The sequence below is a fragment of the Neoarius graeffei genome, chromosome 10 (assembly GCF_027579695.1).
Source record: "Neoarius graeffei isolate fNeoGra1 chromosome 10, fNeoGra1.pri, whole genome shotgun sequence".
NCBI classification, from domain to species: Eukaryota; Metazoa; Chordata; class Actinopteri; order Siluriformes; family Ariidae; genus Neoarius; species Neoarius graeffei.
The window spans coordinates 84445358-84465846 of NC_083578.1; the positions used below are offsets into that span (position 1 = coordinate 84445358).

General features: G+C 40.0%; 1 protein-coding gene across 7 annotated transcripts in view; it reads right to left on the reverse strand.

The window, feature by feature from the left end:
- Positions 1 to 6059: 6059 nt before the first annotated feature.
- Positions 6060 to 20489, reverse strand: part of tfe3a (transcription factor binding to IGHM enhancer 3a) — a 96681-nt gene continuing 82251 nt past the window's right edge. For 5 of the 7 annotated variants that reach the window (XM_060932449.1, XM_060932448.1, XM_060932447.1 and 2 more), the window contains one exon: positions 14539 to 18293. In XM_060932449.1, the coding sequence (XP_060788432.1) occupies positions 17862 to 18293 (432 nt within the window). In that variant the 3' untranslated portion in view covers positions 14539 to 17861. Of the gene's footprint in view, positions 7025 to 14538; positions 18294 to 20489 lie in introns of those variants that run through there. The other 2 variants (XR_009655546.1, XM_060932452.1) reach the window with 2 other exon arrangements.

The window sequence follows — 20489 nt, forward strand, 5'->3', positions numbered from 1 at the left end:
AACCCTGCCATGCACACCATTGTTGTTCAGTGTTCTGATGGTGGACTCATGAACATTAACATTAGCCAATGTGAGAGAGGCCTTCAGTTGCTTAGAAGTTACCCTGGGGTCCTTTATGACCTCGCCGACTATTACACGCCTTTCTCTTGGAGTGATCTTTGTTGGTCGACCACTCCTGGGGAGGGTAACAATGGTCTTGAATTTCCTCCATTTGTACACAATCTGTCTGACTGTGGATTGGTGGAGACCAAATTCTTTAGAGATGGTTTTGTAACCTTTTCCAGCCTGATGAGCATCAACAACACTTTTTCTGAGCTCCTCAGAAATCTCCTTTGTTTGTGCCATGATCACAACACATGTTTGTGGAAGTGTAAGATCAGACTTTGATAGATCCCTGTTCTTTAAATAAAACAGGGTGCCCACTCACACCTGATTGTCATCCTGTTGATTGAAAACACCTGACTCTGATTTCACCTTCAAATTAACTGCTAATCCTAGAGGTTCACATACTTTTGCCACTCACAGATATGTAATATTGGATCATTTTCCTCAATAAATAAATGACCAAGTATAATATTTTTGTCTCATTTGTTTAACTGGGTTCTCTTTATCTACTTTTAGGACTTGTGTGAAAATCTGATGATGTTTTAGGTCATATTTATGCAGAAATATAAAAAATTCTAAAGGGTTCACAAACTTTCAAGCACCACTGTAAATATTGTTTCAAAAAAAAGTCTACATGCGGTGAACTGAAATGTTTTCCCTGAACTTACAGCAGATTCAGCCCATCAGCTAGTTATTAAACCTGCTTCATAAGTGGAATCAGGTGTGAAAACAGCAAAATGTGCAATTCAGGAGACCTTCAGACTGGGTTGGATACTGGGTACTTCACAAAGTAATAAAGTGTGTATGGTTTTTTTGTACCGAACAGATCAGGACAGAGAAAAGGGTACGGACCCAACAGAAACTCTCAGTGCTGCACATTTTTCATGGTCGAGGGACACCGTTACTGCCGACTGCGTTCATTTTCGAACCTCAGACCATTTAGCATGAGCAGGTATTTCCTTTTCTTTCAAACAAATCTGAGAAAGAAAATTATTTTGCCCGTTTTACAATTCAGTCTCACAACAGGTTCCAAAAACAAGCAAGAATTTGCAGAGTTGCATTACAAACCTGAAGCCATTTCAGCACAGATGGAAATAACAGAATAAAATACAGGTGACCATAATGATCAGGATGGGGCGGAGCCAAGGCAGAGCCAAGGCGGAGCCAAGACTAATAAGAAAGTAGGAATTGTTCATGATGTGACAGACGATATATCAAACATGATTGTAAATATGGCCTGTATCACCATAAAATGAGTCCAGTTGATCAAAAACCAAATATTTATTGGATATTCTAAATCTACAGTTAATTATTTTTGAAATAAAGGGATCATTTGGTGCAGCCGGCGAATGAGAGAGAAATGAGCGAACATGATTCAGGTTTCATCACGTTAACAGAAATCAAGTTTGGAGAAAATCAGCTGTAAATGTTGTGAGGTTTAAATGGAAATTAATGTGTAGCACACATTTATTTAGCCTACAAAGTCATATTTATTGGCTGTTTTACAGTATATATACACATTTGCACGGTGGTGTAGTGATTAGCGCTGTCGCCTCACAGCAAGAAGGTTCTGGGTTTGAGCCCCGCAGTTGACAGGGGGCTTTTCTGCGTGGAGTTTGCACGTTCTACCCGTGTCTGTGTGGGTTTCCTTGGGTGCTCCGGTTTCTCCCACAGTCCGAAGACATGCAGGTTTGGCTAATTGGTGGCTCTAAATCGTCCATAGGTGAGTGTGTGAATGGTTGAGAGGAGAAAACCTCTATAATAATAAGTAGAAGGCAACAGGAAACCACAACTGTAATATTCCCTTGAGACTTTGATGGCTGAAGCCATCAGAGCGGCCACGTCACTGGAGTGATTTGCCAAAATGGATGGATTATACAGACCCGAGTGTTTTACTGGGAAATATACCACTCGCATTTTTCATCCAAACTCCATCCGGGAAATGGAGAACCAAAACCGTGACATAAATCTCTATATATTACTCGTGAGGAAATTGATTAATTGTTCTGATAAATTTGGGGACTTAGAATTGTGAATGTGTCGATATAATTAAAAAAAAAAAAAAAAGAAATCACACATTGGCTTGAAGATATGAAGTTTATCTTCTTGTGTTGAAGAACTCACATTTTTTCATACAAAATACATCACGGTTCTGGGTGACATGTTTAAATAATATTGGCTGGATTTTTTTCGTGGTATATCAGATATATTCATACATGTCAACCTATACGGAATGTCCGTATTTTATACGGATTTGATTCAATAAACGTAGTATACGGGCGTACAAATAAAGTTATACGGATTCTTTTAAAAAAACTTCAATATTTATTTCGAGCTATAATCAATTCCCACGATGATAAAAGAGCGCATAACATTTACAAACGTACTGTACACCACAGACAGCCGGTAAAGAGTCTTATGAAATCGCGCGTTATCTTGTAGCGAGACTTCGTTCCACTTTTGATCATGGGCACACTGCATTGAGAGAATCCCGCCAACCGGGAAGTAACATTTTGTTTGAAACGTGCATTTCCACCTGAGCGACTTTCACTAGCGACTGAAAAGATTCTGAATGGGCACTCCGGCAAGATCAACACAGACACTTGCTGTGATATGCAGCCTAGTGAGGTATTGGGGCAGAGTGCTAAAAAAGCCGTCATGGACAGTGTTGCCAGATTGGGCGGTTTTAAGTGCATTTTGGCAGATCTGAACATGTTTTGGGCTGGAAAACATCAGCAGTATCTGGCAACACTGGTCATGGAGTACAATTCAGAACATTAGAGTGACACGTGTTTTTGTCGAACATTGGAGCTTTGTATTCATTCTGAAGGTTTGTTATTAATATTGAATAAAAAATAACTTGGATATATATAATTATCATTCAAATTCTAGGTAAATTATTTTAATTTGCATCTTATGAGGATTTTATAAGGGAAATACGGATTTTAGAGGTTGGTTATACAGGTTTGATTGACCAAAGGTTGACATGTATGTATATTCCATTCAGCTAGCCTGATATGGAACGAGTCGAAGACGAGTAGGTGAATGGAATATATCTGATATTCCATGAAGAAAAGCCAGCAATAATTATTATTTATAGATACACATTCCTTTCGGGTGTTCAACACATCTTTGTCTTTCAAGATTATTTAATGAAGCAAACCTGGCAGTCATGCTTGTTTACAAATTGTCACAGTCGCTTGCTAGTGCGGAAGTTTTACATCTGACGTGTGACGTCATGTCTTGACAACCGTGCAATATCGTAAACCATATTCAATGCTCATTCTTCATTGGGTAGAGTGACGTAATACACATAGGATAAACGATATGCGAACAATATTGCATGCTATCAAATCAAAGGAATGAAACTCGCTAGAAGGGAATAGAACACATTTTTATTCCATCAAAAAAGTGTCCTGTATGTATAATAATTCCCGATATTTCACTCCGATGACGTCACTCCCAGTGATTTCCCGCTGACTAGACCTGCGTTGTCAAAATAGCGAACCGGTTCAAAATTGAAATTCTTTTTATTAACTTGCTTTTTTTTTTTGGTGGATGTGTCCATAAAATATAAAAGAACATTACATGGTGGCGCAAAGATATGAAGTTTATCTTCTCGTGTTGAAAAATATTTTCACTCGCTCACTCGTGATGTATACATCGACTACACGAAGATAAACATATCTTCACACCACTGTGTAACATCCTTTTTTAAAAATATATAAATAAAATTATTTACAGCAAAATTAGAAAATCGATATGCGAGTCATTTTTTGATGCACTCTTGCTATACCTCAGAATGAACTCATTTTGTACTGATGCCAAATATGTAGAAGTTAAAGAATATTATTAGTAACTAAAGTGTAGGGGAAAGCTGTTAAGCAAATATAAATATTTTAAAATAAATAGGAGACCCATATTATTTATTTAAAAGATAAAAGAAGGGAAAGTAAAACAATTGGTACGAAGAGAGATTTTAACATCTGCGCAATGTCATTTTACACATAATACTCAGATATCAGTATATTGTTATGGAAATATATTGTGATATCGATATTATAATATTTTATGTCCCCGTGTCCTACTAACAGTAACAGTGAGGTTTTATAAATACGAAGAGATGTTTAAAATGAATCTGTGCTGAGGTTAATCAGAACAAAGCTATTGGGAGAGTGTGATGGCCAGATCATTTCTGAACACACGCCTTCAATAACAAAAGGGTGTTGATTATTTTGGCTCCTGCTTTAACCTCGGCCTGCGGTGAGATTAAAGGAAAACGCACAAAAGATTTTTTAAAATAGCTTATTTGCGACCAGTTCAGTCCACACAGCACTTCAGCCTGTGGAGGCCCAGACTCGGGTCTTTAGGTGGACTCAGTAAACCAGCCAAAACTAACAGTGTGAAGCCAGGATAACGAGATTTTCAAAAGAAACCATCAACTGCTTTTTATTGCAGCAAGCTCGGCTCAAACTAATCATAGCCACAGGAATGCAAACAGCACTACCCACGGAGCTTATCACAAATTCACACTGAGATCAGACACCCAAACCCTGCAAACACACCCCTCAACAAACACACACACACACACAAATCTACAAACTAGAGTCATCATGAATAATTAAATTGCTTTGTTTCAGCAAAAAATTCTTCACATACTGAAATACAGTTGTACAGAACTTTCAGAGTTTTGTGCCAGAGCTACAGGGCAACTAAAAAAAAAAAAGTCATGGACGTTTCATTACTTCAAACCTAAAATCTTTAACAAGATGGCCATATATAGGATTATAAAACCTATTTCTAGACTTTTTGCTGCTGTTGTTCTACTGGCAGATATTTTTGCCCATTTTAACCAGTTATTTCTATCAAGAAAAAAAAGCATCTGCCAATAGATATGGAAGAACAACAACAACAACAGGATGTTTCTTGTGATTAATGCAGTAATCAGTCTTTATTCCAGTAAAGATCAGTAATGAAGAATCTGGAGCATCCTCCAGATTCAGCAGTGTAGGTCTGAACAACAAGAAACTCAAACTCTGAGCGAGTGAGTGAGTGAGTGAGGGGCAGTGAATGAGTGAGTGAGTGAGTGAGTGAGGGGCAGTGAATGAGTGAGTGAGTGAGTGAGTGAGGGGCAGTGAATGAGTGAGTGAGTGAGTGAGTGAGGGGCAGTGAATGAGTGAGTGAGTGAGTGAGTGAGGGGCAGTGAATGAGTGAGTGAGTGAGTGAGGGGCAGTGAATGAGTGAGTGAGTGAGTGAGGGGCAGTGAATGAGTGAGTGAGTGAGTGAGGGGCAGTGAATGAGTGAGTGAGTGAGTGAGGGGCAGTGAATGAGTGAGTGAGTGAGTGAGGGGCAGTGAATGAGTGAGTGAGTGAGTGAGGGGCAGTGAATGAGTGAGTGAGTGAGTGAGGGGCAGTGAATGAGTGAGTGAGTGAGTGAGGGGCAGTGAATGAGTGAGTGAGTGAGTGAGGGGCAGTGAATGAGTGAGTGAGTGAGTGAGGGGCAGTGAATGAGTGAGTGAGTGAGTGAGGGGCAGTGAATGAGTGAGTGAGTGAGTGAGGGGCAGTGAATGAGTGAGTGAGTGAGTGAGGGGCAGTGAATGAGTGAGTGAGTGAGTGAGTGAGGGGCAGTGAATGAGTGAGTGAGTGAGGGGCAGTGAATGAGTGAGTGAGTGAGGGGCAGTGAATGAGTGAGTGAGTGAGGGGCAGTGAATGAGTGAGTGAGTGAGGGGCAGTGAATGAGTGAGTGAGTGAGGGGCAGTGAATGAGTGAGTGAGTGAGGGGCAGTGAATGAGTGAGTGAGTGAGGGGCAGTGAATGAGTGAGTGAGTGAGTGAGGGGCAGTGAATGAGTGAGTGAGTGAGGGAGGGGCAGTGAATGAGTGAGTGAGTGAGGGAGGGGCAGTGAATGAGTGAGTGAGTGAGTGAGGGGCAGTGAATGAGTGAGTGAGTGAGGGGCAGTGAATGAGTGAGTGAGTGAGGGGCAGTGAATGAGTGAGTGAGTGAGGGGCAGTGAATGAGTGACAGTGAATAAATGAGTGTGAATGACAGTGACAGTGACTGATGACTGAGTGAGAGTGAATGAGCGACTGATGACAGTGAGAGTGAATGAGCGACTGATGACTGCGTGAGAGTGAATGAGCGACTGATGACAGTGAGAGTGAATGAGCGACTGATGACAGTGAGAGTGAATGAGCGACTGATGACAGTGAGAGTGAATGAGCGACTGATGACAGTGAGAGTGAATGAGCGACTGATGACAGTGAGAGTGAATGAGCGACTGATGACAGTGAGAGTGAATGAGCGACTGATGACAGTGAGAGTGAATGAGCGACTGATGACAGTGAGAGTGAATGAGCGACTGATGACAGTGAGAGTGAATGAGCGACTGATGACAGTGAGAGTGAATGAGCGACTGATGACAGTGAGAGTGAATGAGCGACTGATGACTGAGTGAGAGTGAATGAGCGACTGATGACTGAGTGAGAGTGAATGAGCGACTGATGACTGAGTGAGAGTGAATGAGCGACTGATGACAGTGACTGAGTGAGAGTGACTGAGTGAGAGTGAATGAGTGACAGTGACTGATGACTGAGAGTGAGTGAATGACAGTGACTGACAGTGACAGAGTGAGTGACTGAATGAGTAAGTGACTGACGTGAGGGTGGCATGGTGGTGCGCACTGTTCCCTTACAGCAGGAACATTCTGGGTTCGAACCCTGAGGCTGACTGGGTCCTTTCTGTGAGCTGGTTGCATGTTCTCCCTGCGCTTGTGTGGGTTTCCTCCCACAGTCCAAAGACGTGGATTAGATCAACTGGCTTCTCTAGTGTCCGTGGGTGTGAGCGTGTCTGTCTGTCTGTGGTTGCCCTGAGATAGACTGTGATCTGCTGAGAGTGACCCTTACACCCCTCACACACAGCTCACCTGTAAAAACAATAGATACCGTAAGCGGTACAGAGAATGCAACTATTACTCAACCTTTTAAAGGACACACAGGACCGTTCTGCCCTCTGCTGGCCTTTTACTGTCAGAATAAAACCCTTCTCGCCCGTGTGACTGCTTTGAAACTGCAAATATATATATCGTACAATTTTATCTTCTGAACGTCTGAGTAAAGAGATCAGTCGATTAGTTTATAGTCTATTCTCTGCATTGCCACAAGGTACATTTCACATGATGTATTTAACATTTTGATTTTCAAGTCACAGTAAGCACGGAGTATTTTTTTTAATTGAAAATTTGAAAAAAACGGGTAAGAATTTACAATACTGCATTACAAGGCGAATTGTTTATAACGTGATAGATGAGCAGTGTAAATAATTAATATTATTGGAGACTAAAATGTTGGGGTGATAAAGGAGCAGCATTTAAAGACAAAACACTGGAGCTGTGTTTAATTTCATGTGACAATTACCCCCAAATTCAATACACAAGTCATAGATCACAGCTTGAAAGTTACTACACACACACAAATACTGTACAATTTAATGCTTCAGTTACACTGTGTTCTTCATTTCCAGGGGCGAAAATTATAGTGGCATGTGTTTTTGTCGAAAATAATTATTTCTTGATGAGGGATTTGTTTTTCTGAATAAATTTCAGTTAAAGTTTGGATTTTCTCTCTCCCTCTCTCCCCCCCCCCCCAGTGTGAGATGAAGCAACTTCACCCAAAGTTGAATTTTTTCCTTTTAACCCTTTTTACTAATCTTTACAACAGAGGCCGTCCTCCTAAATCACTACTGACAAATTTCTGGATACTCTCACTGGCCACTTTAATAGGAACTTGTTCTTGATTCAAAGATTCCTGTTCTTGGAACCCAATGTGGTCTTCTGTTGCATGCCGAGATGCTTTTCTGCTCACCACGGTTGTAAAGAGTGATCATACGAGTTACTATATCCTTCCTTCCTGGCAAAAAAAAAAAAAGCTTGAACCAATCTGTCCATTTCCCTCTGACCTCTCCAAATCAACAAGGCGTTTGTTTCCACTCACAGAACTGTCACTCACTCGATGTTTTTCGCACCATTCTGTGCAAACTCTAGAAACTGCTGTGTCTGAAAACCCATGATCAGCAGATTCTGAAACAAACAAGTCCATCTGGCTCAAACCAACACCCATGCCACAGTGAAAAAGTCACGATTTGAGATCACAATTTTTCCCATTCTGATGTCTGAACATTAATTAACTGAAGCGCTTGATTTGTATCTGCATGAGTTCATGCATCAAAGGATTGGCTGATTAGATGACTGCATAGCACGGGCGATTGCTCCAAGACAACGAGGGAGGCTCAGCCTCCTCTAAAAATGACGAACATCGTGTAGGATGAATTGCGCTAGGCTTATGTTATAGCCGACCTTATAACATTGCTATTTCAGATCCAGAATCATAGAAATACATGTGCTCAACCCAACTACAGTGCGAAATCATTCCGTTATAACTTTCCCCAGTTCGCCTAATGTGTGCGTGAGTTTTTCCCCCTCGTGACAGCGCGATGCAGCCCAGCCTCAGTGGACTTCAATGGCATTTGGGACCTATGCGCTTTTCAATATCAAAATGCAAGACGATTATTGGACAAAATACTGCGAAAACGCCCGCCCACGGACTCCCAGCCTCAGTGGACTTCAATGGCATTTGGGAGCAATGCGCTTTTCAATCTCAAAACACAAGACGGTTATTGGACAAATACTGCGAAAACGCCCACCCCACGGACTCCCAGCCTCACAGTGGGAGGGACATGGCAGTTTCCGCGAGGAGACTGGTGATTGGTGAAAGCGGCCGGATATTTTCTTTGATTGACAGCTCGTTTCAAATATAGACAGGCAGCGGTGAATTTCAGTTCAGTCCCATGCGGATTCGCGAGTGCTGTGGTGTATTGTAAGAGATCAGCTTACATTTCGATTTCATTCATTACATACGGTTTCTACCAGCTTTTTTAGTTTGTATATATTTTCATTGTAAATAAAGTGTAAATATAGGTGTTGTCAAGTTTGCTATCTTAGTTCCAGAAATTTCGTTTATTTGAGTGACTGAACTTGAACTTGAGGGGGCTAGTCAGCTAGCAAGAAAGCTGCGCACGGATGCCAAGCATTGCTGATTTAATTTTGGCGAAGCCATTTGCCAGTCTTCCTTTCGAGGAAAAAATTAAAATTAAAGAGCAGGGTAGACCAACGCCTCAAACTGACTTGGTGAAAAAGGTAGGGAATAATACTCGTTCCTTTCAGCTCTCCTGGTACGAGAAAGTGAATTGGCTAACAGCAAGTGACCCACATCAACAACAGTAAATAGGCTACTTTAGTAATGTGTCATGGATGGACCAAAAATATAGAATCTATTTAAAATGTTTACGCTGAGTATATTATATTGGAATATATATTTTTCTGGATATGAATTAAACACAGCTACAATTTGGAAAAACATTTTTAAACAAAAACACAGCCGAGAACATTTCACACTACAGACCTGGATTAAAAGTGAAGGGTTATCAAAATTGTCAATAAAACATTTCTCAGTCAAAATAAGTAAAATATAGGGAAAGTGTCATTGAATGAAATGTGTGGCACCCAGCTCTATGTTTGGCTCCCCAAGGTCAGTGCTTGTGCCTATTCCAGAACACTCTGCTGTTACTGCTGAGGTTCCTGACAAAGAGCTGCTTTCAATAATGATCAATTTTTAAACAACATACCACAATTTTAAAATATAGAACGTTAAAATATACCCCCCCAAACACCACCATCATGTATATTGGACAGTAGGCTAATGGGCCAAAAGAACCTGTTATTTTTTCACAGTTTGTGACCCTGCCAACAATCAGCCAGATCAGAGGCAAGAGTATGGGCAAAACTGATGCGTTTTTTCTTTTAAAATCTGGAAATATCGTAACCGACCAGCCTCCCGTTTGAAAGACTACCAGCCGCCACTGCTGCATAGAGCGGCAGGTGGATGTATGGGTATTCCTAATAAAGTGGCCAGCGCATGACCAGCCCACCCCCTCCACCCACATGCTTCCCCATTCAGACCTAATGATCTGCACAAGACTAGGTGATATTTTAAAACTTTATTTATATATATATTTCCATAAAAAGTAAATAAAAAAAACCTACATATTGAACAGAGCAACTGAAGTGACAAATGTTTGCGTACACTGGAGCTGCAAAGGTACAGAAAAGTTCAGACACAAGAAACACGTGGAGACTCTGCAGAGACACTCGGCATGATTCAGACGTTCCCTTTCTCATAGATGCACATAATGAACTGCCGTTGCAATTAAAAAAAAATTCATTAGTCATAATTCTAATATTAGTAATATTTCCTGTACATATGATTGGAAAAATAAAACTAATGCAGGGCTGTTAGGACTTTTTTTTTTTTTAAATCAACATAAATTGCACATTTCAAGTATTACAAAAATAAAATGAACGCAACGCATTGCTATTTCTAAAAAGACTGAGGAAAATATCTACAGAAATTACACTTTGTTTTTTTTGCAAAAATATACTAAATATGAGGACAGTCATTATTTCCCTGTGGAGCGAATACAAGTGGTCGAACAGCTCTGTATATGCTACAATATATACCTGTATATTAATTAAGATGCGCGTCTCTAGTCGTGATGCAAGCATGCGTTTCTGTACAGCTCTTCAGACGCCAGACACGACTTCTCGCACGCCACAAGCCACAGACTATTGCATAGACTTTAAAATTTATGCATACTAGATCATTTTTCACTTCGGCTAAAATGTTCCTATTGTTCACCCACATCAACAACTTTAATAAAGAGGAAGGCATTTGTGACTTAGACATTTCCCAGTGAGGAAATAAAAAAAAAAACAAAAAAAAAAACAACCCCCCCCCCCAAAAAAAGTAGTAGTCTCGTTACCCGCACAACAAGAAAGCCAGACATTATTTTGGGGAATAATTAATATTTAACACTTAGAAAAATGCCATTTGAGGGAGTAAATATCTGAAGATAGATTTCTCAAGCCTTTACAATACAATCCAGTGGAAAACTACTGCATTTGTAGTTAGTAGGCAGGATGGCAAAGTGGACACGGCTTTCTGGCAGGTTTTAAAACGTATGAGAGTCTGATTTGTACATGTTGTCCTCTGATACATGTTAACACGGAGCTCACACCAAGCATTAATAGCAAAAAAAATCCAATTTATTAAAAAAAAACAAACCATGAACTTGCATAAGAAATCTGAAGAGTGTGATGCAGCAGCGCTTTAGTCATTTAGTCTGTCCAGCTCTCACCTGTACACTCCGCTCAAACTTTAATGCTATCATGCTCGTCATTTCGTAAATTACTAACTAGCTGAGAAAAAGCGCAGTAACTTGCTTTTAATACGATATCGAAACATCAATGGGAAAATGGCGTGAAAGAAAAACTCTTACTCTTGTTTTTTTTGTTTTGTTTTACAGAGCGAACTGTAGGCAGGTTTCTACAAAATGGAAGTTTTTTTTTTTTTTTAAATGAAAGTCGACAAAACACAAATTATATGTGGTCTGTGTTTCCATCGAGTGATGTGATGCTGGGGTTTCTTCTCCCGCGATACTCATCCAATTAAACAAGCCAATAGCTCTCACAGACCTGATTTTCTTTTGTTCGTTTTGTTCCTCTTCATGTGACCTAAATGCGTACAAAAATTCTCATTTTTCACTTTTCAAAACAGTGCTTGATCGAATCACCTGAAAAACCACCTCATTCTCATATCATCTCTAGCCGCTTTATCCTGTTCTACAGGGTCGCAGGCAAGCTGGAGCCTATCCCAGCTGACTACGGGCGAAAGGCGGGGTACACCCTGGACAAGTCGCCAGGTCATCACAGGGCTGACACATAGACACAGACAACCATTCACACCTACGGTCAATTTAGAGCCACCAGTTAACCTAACCTGCATGTCTTTGGACTGTGGGGGAAACCGGAGCACCCGGAGGAAACCCACGCGGACACGGAGAACATGCAAACTCCACACAGAAAGGCCCTCGCCGGCCACGGGGCTCGAACCCGGACCTTCTTGCTGTGAGGCGACAGCACTAACCACTACACCACCGTGCCGCCCTGAAAAACCACCTCATGCGGATAATTTATTATTATTTTTTTGGAAATTCACGTCTCTTTTTTTTTTTTTTTTAAGTCTGCAATTTCAAATCACACATTAAACCAGGTCAATGGGAATCCTCCTCGTGTGACCAAAACGTTATCACTAATGTTCAAGATTACCAAGTTTTATTCCTAATAAACTCCACCGTAACTGCATGAGCATTCACAAAACGTCTCCCATTAACTTGTCACAGAAGAAATGAAAATACAGCACCGACCAACAAATTAGCACCACAATCACTAAACACGCTTTTCATTTCAACTTCAGTCCATCTCACTGAAGTCAAAATGTCCTTGTCCTTTTCCACCTCCCAACTAGACAGAAAACAAAAACCATTACACTCAGGTTAGGTTATATTTTTCCATCAAGGTAGTCTGGAGGTTGAGAAGAACTACAGACTTTGGGTGGAAAAGTTTCAGAAAAACTACACCTCCCCCCCCCAAAAAAAAAGGAAAAAAAAAAGCGCCCCTTCTTAAATGGCCTGTATAACTCATTATCTCACTCACAATCAACTCAAAGTAACGCAATTGTTCATGGTGAAGTTCGGCTCACAAACAGGACGTGCTGAACACGAATAATTAAATTTTGAAACTTCAGCTAAAATCCGACATGCCGATTGAGCAAAACGTTCAACATCCGATCATCCCCCAGAGTGATGACCACGAGGGAGGTTCAGACAGAACGCGCGCAAAAAAAAAAAACCCACAAAAAGCCCAACAGTGATAATTTTCCAAAAATGCTTCACAGCAGATTTGGTGTTAATGTGGGAAATGAGATGAGTATGTACAAATAGTACATCTACCCAAAAGAGAAACTATTACACTGAAATACTCGCACAGCAAATATCACAAAACGCAACCTTGCACTCGAAAGCATGTCTCAATATATTAAACTGCCTTTAAACTCATCTTTGTTGGAATGTAAGAGTTTAAATAATTTTAATTAAGCCAATAACGATCATTTTTTGCTAGATACAGGATTGATCCAAAACTATCATTTCATCCTGGCAGAAAGAAAGCAGTGAAGCAGAATCAGATCGTCACTGGGTGCTGAAGCAGTGATGCAGATTTTTTTTTTTAAAAAACAACAAAAACGTGCTTTAACAGACTATTATCGTCACTGTCGGTTCTGCAGGGAGCCCCAAAAATAAAAACCCAACCCCACACCTCTCCATGCAGGAAACAAAAACAAAATCTGAACAGGGCATCATGCTTTTTTTTTTTCCTTTAAAGTGCCATTCCACCATTGGATGTATTCTTTGGCATAAAATACAATATATTTTATGACAACATGACTAGACAGAGAAATCTTTTAGCTTCAAAATGATATATCAAACAATTTTTTGACAAGTATATTAATTTTGCGACCAAAGTCACCTACCCTTTTAATTTTCGTGCGTGATGTTATCGGCAGGTTCCCCTTCTTGTGTACCACGTGACGTGTGACGTGGCACATATCAGCAATGGCGGATAGAACGCGATAAAAATAATACCAATAAATCTAGCTACCGTATTTTCTGGACTATAAGCCGCTACTTTTTTCCTAGGTTTTGAACCATGCGGCTTATACAAAGGTGCGGCTATTCTGTGGATTTTTCTTCCACCGCTAGGGGCGCTCTAACCGGAAGTAGAATCAAAAATAAGATAGACGAAAAATCAATGCAAAGAAGAATTAGCAGATCTTTAGCAGATAGAACACGCACGACAAATTACTAACTGGTAATTATTTTCAAATCCAGCGAAGATGATTAAAGTGACTTGTGGTTTCAAACACAGGAGAAATGAAGGTAAATAAATACCGGTTATTTTCTCTTGGTTCTGTTCCGTTTTAATCAGCAAAGTTGCTGCCGTGTTAAAAGGCACTGTTCGGAAAGAATCTGTTCAGGTACATACATGTACATTTACAGTACAAAATCGTTCTGTACATGCAGTAAATATCTAATTTCTCAACATAGATATCTGCGGCTTATATATCTTTTTTTAAATTTTTTTTAAAAAATAGAGCGGATGCGGCTTATATACAGGTGCGCTCTATAGTCCAGAAAATACGGTAATACCAATAAATCTAGCTAACTGAAAGATTAACTCAATTTTTCGCAATTTTTTTGGCCCCCATATACGAGGAGAAATGACTCTCACTTTGGGGGTTTCCTGGTCTAAAAATAGACCGGCACGTGGTACACAAGAAGGGGAACCTGCCGATGACATCACGTTTCACTACCGCGCGGAAATTAAAAGGGTAGGTGACTTTGGTCGCAAAATTAATATACTTGTCGTTGTCAAAAAAAAGTATATTTGATATATCATTTTGAAGCTAAAAGATTTCTCTGTCTAGTCATGTTGTCATAAAATATATTGTATTTTATGCCAAAGAATACATCCAATGGTGGAATGGCACTTTAAGCTGTTCATTTTCCTGATGGCGGTTTAAATGGATCCTCTTGAACTCATTTCGTCTTTATAGAAAACCACACACACACACACACACACACACACAGCTACTGTCCCTTTCATAAATCAGGTGGAAATGAATCTAAAACGATGCATCAGGCACCATGGACATACTGTACGTCTTCATTATAGTTTTCATCTCCTTCACGGAAACCATTACCAGCTGGCTTTTCTTTCTTTCTTTCTCCCCCATAAAGATGGCTCACACACCAACATGCCATCCATTTTTCCATCAAGCAGGTTATAAAGACACACAATGTACATGTTAGTAGTAGTTACTGCATTAACCTAATGCTGTTCTGCTTACTTTTATAACACTTTAAAAAAAAAAAAAAAAGTTTAAAAGTTGACGCATGATGTGAAGTGAAAAGCTTCCCATATTTCCCCCCCCAACATGCCAAATCTGGAGGTGAATTATTGTCTATATGCTACTGACGCTATCTAAATAAAGCCAATTGAGAGTCCAGTTGTGCTACACGGGGAGGTTGGGTTATGTAATTATTACCATTATAATGAAAACAGGATCTACTTATATAGAAATTATTTTAATCTCAGAGTTAAACATCGTAGAGAAATCGATTGTCTCAATGTTGAGCTTCAAATCCTAGTCGTAAGGGTGGCGTCAATTTACAACAAAATATACATTTAATCCATCGGCTACGTAGCTGTCTTGTCTTTATAGCTGAAAGATGTAATGTGACACCAGTCATGGACGCAGCTTTAGATTAGACTTTGTACTATGAAGATTAGCTTGAGTTAAACTACATTAAAAAAAAAAGTTTCAGTAAAATAAAGAATATTCATTTGTTCATAATATAGCTTTAGATAATTTTTATACATTTCCCACCATCTTTACTGTCCTTTTAAAACAGAAGGACCGTGTCTAAGGGTTTACGTCATATAGTGTTGGTTAAACTCTTTGCATAGACGATACGTCGCTCCAGCGAGCGTGTCGATGTCCGATTGCTTCTATGTACACTGTACATCAGGGTTTAAAATGAATTTCTTCATTTTCTGGGATTTGTGTCCCGCTGTCATCCGTCAGTCATTTTTCGTCGTCTCTGAGGTACACTTTTACTCAAACTCTTGATCTCTATGAAGAACCCCAGGAAATAATTTCAAATGAGTCAACATGGTAAAGATTACATCATGTCCTGTAGGAAGAAGGGTGTATGTATGCGTTTTTCTTTTAAACCATGGAGACACTATCGGAAGCATTCTGCCACCCTAAACCAATCCAATGGAATAATATGGTCTATATTTCATTATTTGGTGGAAGACATTGAGCCTATGAACGGTCAAGCATGGACACGATCTCTACAGCAAGCGGTCATGATAAAAGGTCAAAAGATGTCCTTCTGCATAATAAGATGCTGACTGAATCATTACTAAATAGACATGGGTCTGGAAAACTCATCCCGTCCAAACGGGCCTTTAGACAAGCAGCGCTCTCTCTCTCTCTCTCTACGTATTTATATATATATATACACACACAGAGGATATTACACAATGGCACGAAGATATGGAGTTTATCTTCGAGTGGCGAATGTATACATCATGAGTGAGCGAAGCGATATCTGTCAACACGAGAAGATAAACTTCATATCTTTGCACCACCGTGTAAAATGTTCTTTATATTATATGGACACATCCACAAGAAAAAAAGCGCAAGTTAATCAAAAGAATTTCAATTTTGATCCGGTTTGCCATTTTGACAACGCGTGTCGAGTCAGCGATAAAACATTGGGAGTGACCTCATCGGAGTGAAATATCAGGAATTATTCTATCCACATTCACTGGATATGAACAATCGTGCACTCTGATTGGCTACTTTATTACTAGGATATCAGCTCATATACCGTGAGTAGAGAAAAACAAAAATGGTGGAGCATGTTGCTGAACCAACCGAGGATGAAATAAAAACTCTACTTGAAAAAAAAAAAAAATGGAAAAAAAAGTATTTGATGGTAAGAACGAATCTTAACATTTTTCACAAATTGTTCCCGTCATTTCGCTGGTTTGTTTACATTCTAAGCGGAAATTTTGTATAAAAGTTCGTATTGATCGAGTTTGCAAAAAATAAAAATGCTCCGTTTCTCAAACTCCAGTGAACGTGGATAGAATAAAACAGTTATTCCACTCAATCTTGTCATACATGCTCCGACAGCCAAGGAGGCACGTAGCACCAAGTTGGCCATCAGTTCATGTACGACTTGATTTTGTGGAATAACTTAAATAAGTCAGTCACTCAGATCCACAATGTACAGTATTTCGTATGAAAAATGCGAGCTTTCCGACACGAGAAGATAAACTTCATATCGTCAAGCCAACGAGTGATTTCCTTCTTATTATATCGACACGCTGACGCACAAAAAGAACCCAAAACAATTCCTCACGAGTGATGTATAGAGATTTGTCACGGTTTGGGTTCTCCATGTCCCGGATGAAAAATACGAGTGGCGCATTTCCTAATAAAACACTCGTGTCCACATAATATAAACAGTCTGTGTGTTAGTCAATTATTTCCTTTAACCACGAATTAACTAGGGCGTGTCTTACAATACAGTGCTGCTTATTGTTCAGTAAATATAATCGGTTCATAAGTTAAAAATAATCAGCTCTTTTTATGCACATCATAAAAGCCTGTATACACAGCTATACGGCGCTGTTGTCTTTGTAAGAAATGAGTGTTTTTTGAGGAGAGATGGGAGAAAGGGGATGGGTAGGGTGCGGTTTAAAAAAAAAAAAAAAGTGTATCTGATAAAATGTGTTGTTTGCTTGGTCAGTGAGCACAAATATAAAATGCCTACTCCTGCTTCTAATGCAGAACGACAAACATGAAACCTTAAAACAGCTGCTTAGAATCCTTAAAAAAAAATCTACGCACATCTGCTTGCATCATACGTGGTCATCTTAACAGCTCCGCCCCTACAATCCTTTGTAAACTCCAGTACCCCTAAAATGCCGAGGTAAAAGTTGTAGAGTGCGTCTCAGTCAGCGCAGGAGTCAGAGCCATGCTGCATGTTGATTTTTTTTTTTTAAACAGTACTACAATTACAATGACAATTGACCTCAGGATACACTGCCCTCTATTGGCCAGCTTTGCAACATGCACAAGCAGGAATGGAGACGTCAGGCCTTGTGTTAACTCAGTTCGGCTAACGGAGCCCGCTAATCAGCATCAAATCACACAAAAGTGAAATCACGTCCATCACAAATCCTCCTCCATGCTGAAGCTGCTCCTGCGGCTGCTGGTCTTGGACGCTCCGGGTGAGATGGAGGACAGCAGGGGGTCGGCGCCGGTGTCATCCATGAGAATATCGCCCAAGCCCATTTCTCCGGCCATGAGACCGGGGCTGAACATGGACGAGGCGTGATCATCCAGCTCGCCGAAGGTCAGAGTTCCCAGGTCCAGTGGGACGGTCATGGCCCCACCCACTGGAGATGCAGAAGGGGGAGGGGAGAGTAAAGAGGAGACGTGGGTGTGGTTTAATGTTGGGCCGCCCAGAGTGAGGAGTGTTTTGGAGACGGGCTCAGCGCTGGACTGCAGAGATGTGAGCTGCTGCTGCTGCTGCTGGCTGATGATGGATTCGGAAAGCTGAGAGGGAGCGAGGCCGTGGAGACGAGCCTGCATCTCCAACTCCTGAGCCGAGGGGGGAAAGCAACAAATTAAAGCTCAAACCCAGACCCGGAGCTACAGCAATGACTGTAGAGAGATTTACTCAACACGCAACTGTAGTTTCATCACTGGAATTTGTTTAAATTATTAAATAAATTATAATAAAATAAACCCCCTGCCACTTACATCACTTTAATTTTAAAAAGAAAAAAAAAAAAAGTCCTTTATTTTTGCTATTTATTCTTTTAATACCTTTTCCCATCTTTAATTTTCTGTTCTTTGGTCTTTTTCCTTTATTTATTTCACTTTCCTTCGTTCTTTCGTGTTCTCCATTTTCTCCTCCCATTTTTCCTTTCTATCATTTCATTTGCTTCCTTCTTTCCTTTCCATCATTGCTTTCTTCCTTCAGTTTTCTCTTTCCTTTCTTGCACTCCCCTTTTCTTTCCATTTTCCTTTCCTTCAACTTTCTCATTCCTTTCATTTTCCTCCCTTTCATTCCCTTCTCTTTCCATTTTTCATTCTTCACTCCTTTCATTTTCCATCATTCCCTTCTTCCTTCAATTTTCTCTTTCACTCCCCTTTCCCTTTCTTTCTTCAATTTTCTCATTCCTTTCATTCCCTTCTCTTTCCATTTGCCTTTCTTTCTACTTTTCATTCCTTTCCATTTTCTGTCATTCCCTTCTTCCTTTCTTGTACTCCCTTTTCTTTCCATTTTCCTCCATTTCTTTTTCTTCATTACTTTCTTCTTTCAGTTTTCTGTCCTTACCCTTTCTTCCTTCAATTTTCTCATTCCTTTCATTCCCTTCTCTTTCCATTTTCCTTTCTTTCTACTTCTTTCTTCATTCCTTTCCATTTTCTGTCATTCCCTTCTTCCTTTCTTGTACTCCCTTTTCTTTCCATTTTCCTCCATTTCTTTTTCTTCATTACTTTCTCCTTTCAGTTTTCTGTCCTTACCCTTTCTTCCTTCAATTTTCTCATTTCTTTCTTGCACTCCCTTTTCCTCTCTTCATTCCTTCAATTCTCATTCCTTTCATTCCCTTCTTTCCATTTTTCATTCTATTTTTTTCTTCACTCCTTTCATTTTCCATTATTCCTTACTTCAATTTTCTCTTTCCTTTCTTGCACTCCCTTTGCTTTCCATCTTTCATTCCTTTTCCATCATTCCCTTCTTCCTTCAATTTTTCACTCCCCTTTTACTTACTTTCTTCAGTTCTCTCATTCCTTTCATTCCCTTCTCTTTCCATTTTTCATTTTCCTTTCTTTCTACTTTTCTTCAGTCCTTTTCATTTTCCGTCATTCCTTCTTCCCTTCTTGTGCTCCCTTTTCTTTCAATTTTCCTCCATTTCTTTCTTCTTTCAATTTTCTGTCCTTACCTTTTCCCTTTCTTTCTTCATTCCTTTCTTCCTTCAATTCTCATTCCTTTCAATCCCTTCTCTATTTTTCATTTTCCTTTCTTTCTATTTCTTCACTCCCTTCATTTTCCATCATTCTTTAGTTCCTTCAATTTTCCTTTCTTCCCATTTCTCTCTCTTCGCTCCTTCCTCCTATCTTCCCGTTTCTTCACTCTCAGACGGCAGAGTCATGGACGGTCCGTGCCTTGACAGACTTTGAGAAATTCTGTTGCATTATTGCGCAACTCCTGGTGCCACACAAGCAGACAAAAGGAGTCGAAAGTGGTGCTTTATTTATGATTCTCGGTTCACTTCTGCTGTTTTACCTTAAACTCCTCCATATAAAAATAAAACCCCTCAATAACTTGCTTGCTGGCTCGCTACTTAAACAATAAGCCCTTCAACGCTGCCCTCAAGCACTTCACACCGCTCCCAGATCTGCCTTTACGTACTGTAGCTTTAACTTTGAGCAACATCCAAGACAATAGAACAGCTATTTATTTTCATTTAGTCTCCTTAAAGTGCATATCCTGGACCAATTTAGTGTTTGTTTTTTTTTATATGAAAGTATGTCCCTTTACACACTCATCCAGAAGGGTAATTTTGCACAAGGCCATCTGTCTACAGCAGAAAAAAATAAAATAAAACGCGTCTGGAAAAATCCCAAGGGAGTCTGGAGCCAGATTCATGACATCACGTGCGGAAGCGCCAGCAGGCTGCGAGAGCTTTGCACGGTTTCAGTGCACAGCCTGTGTAGACCAAGTTTAGCAGCTAGCGATTTTGCATTGAAATATGGAATTGTCGCCTGAGCTTCAAAACCCATGGATTC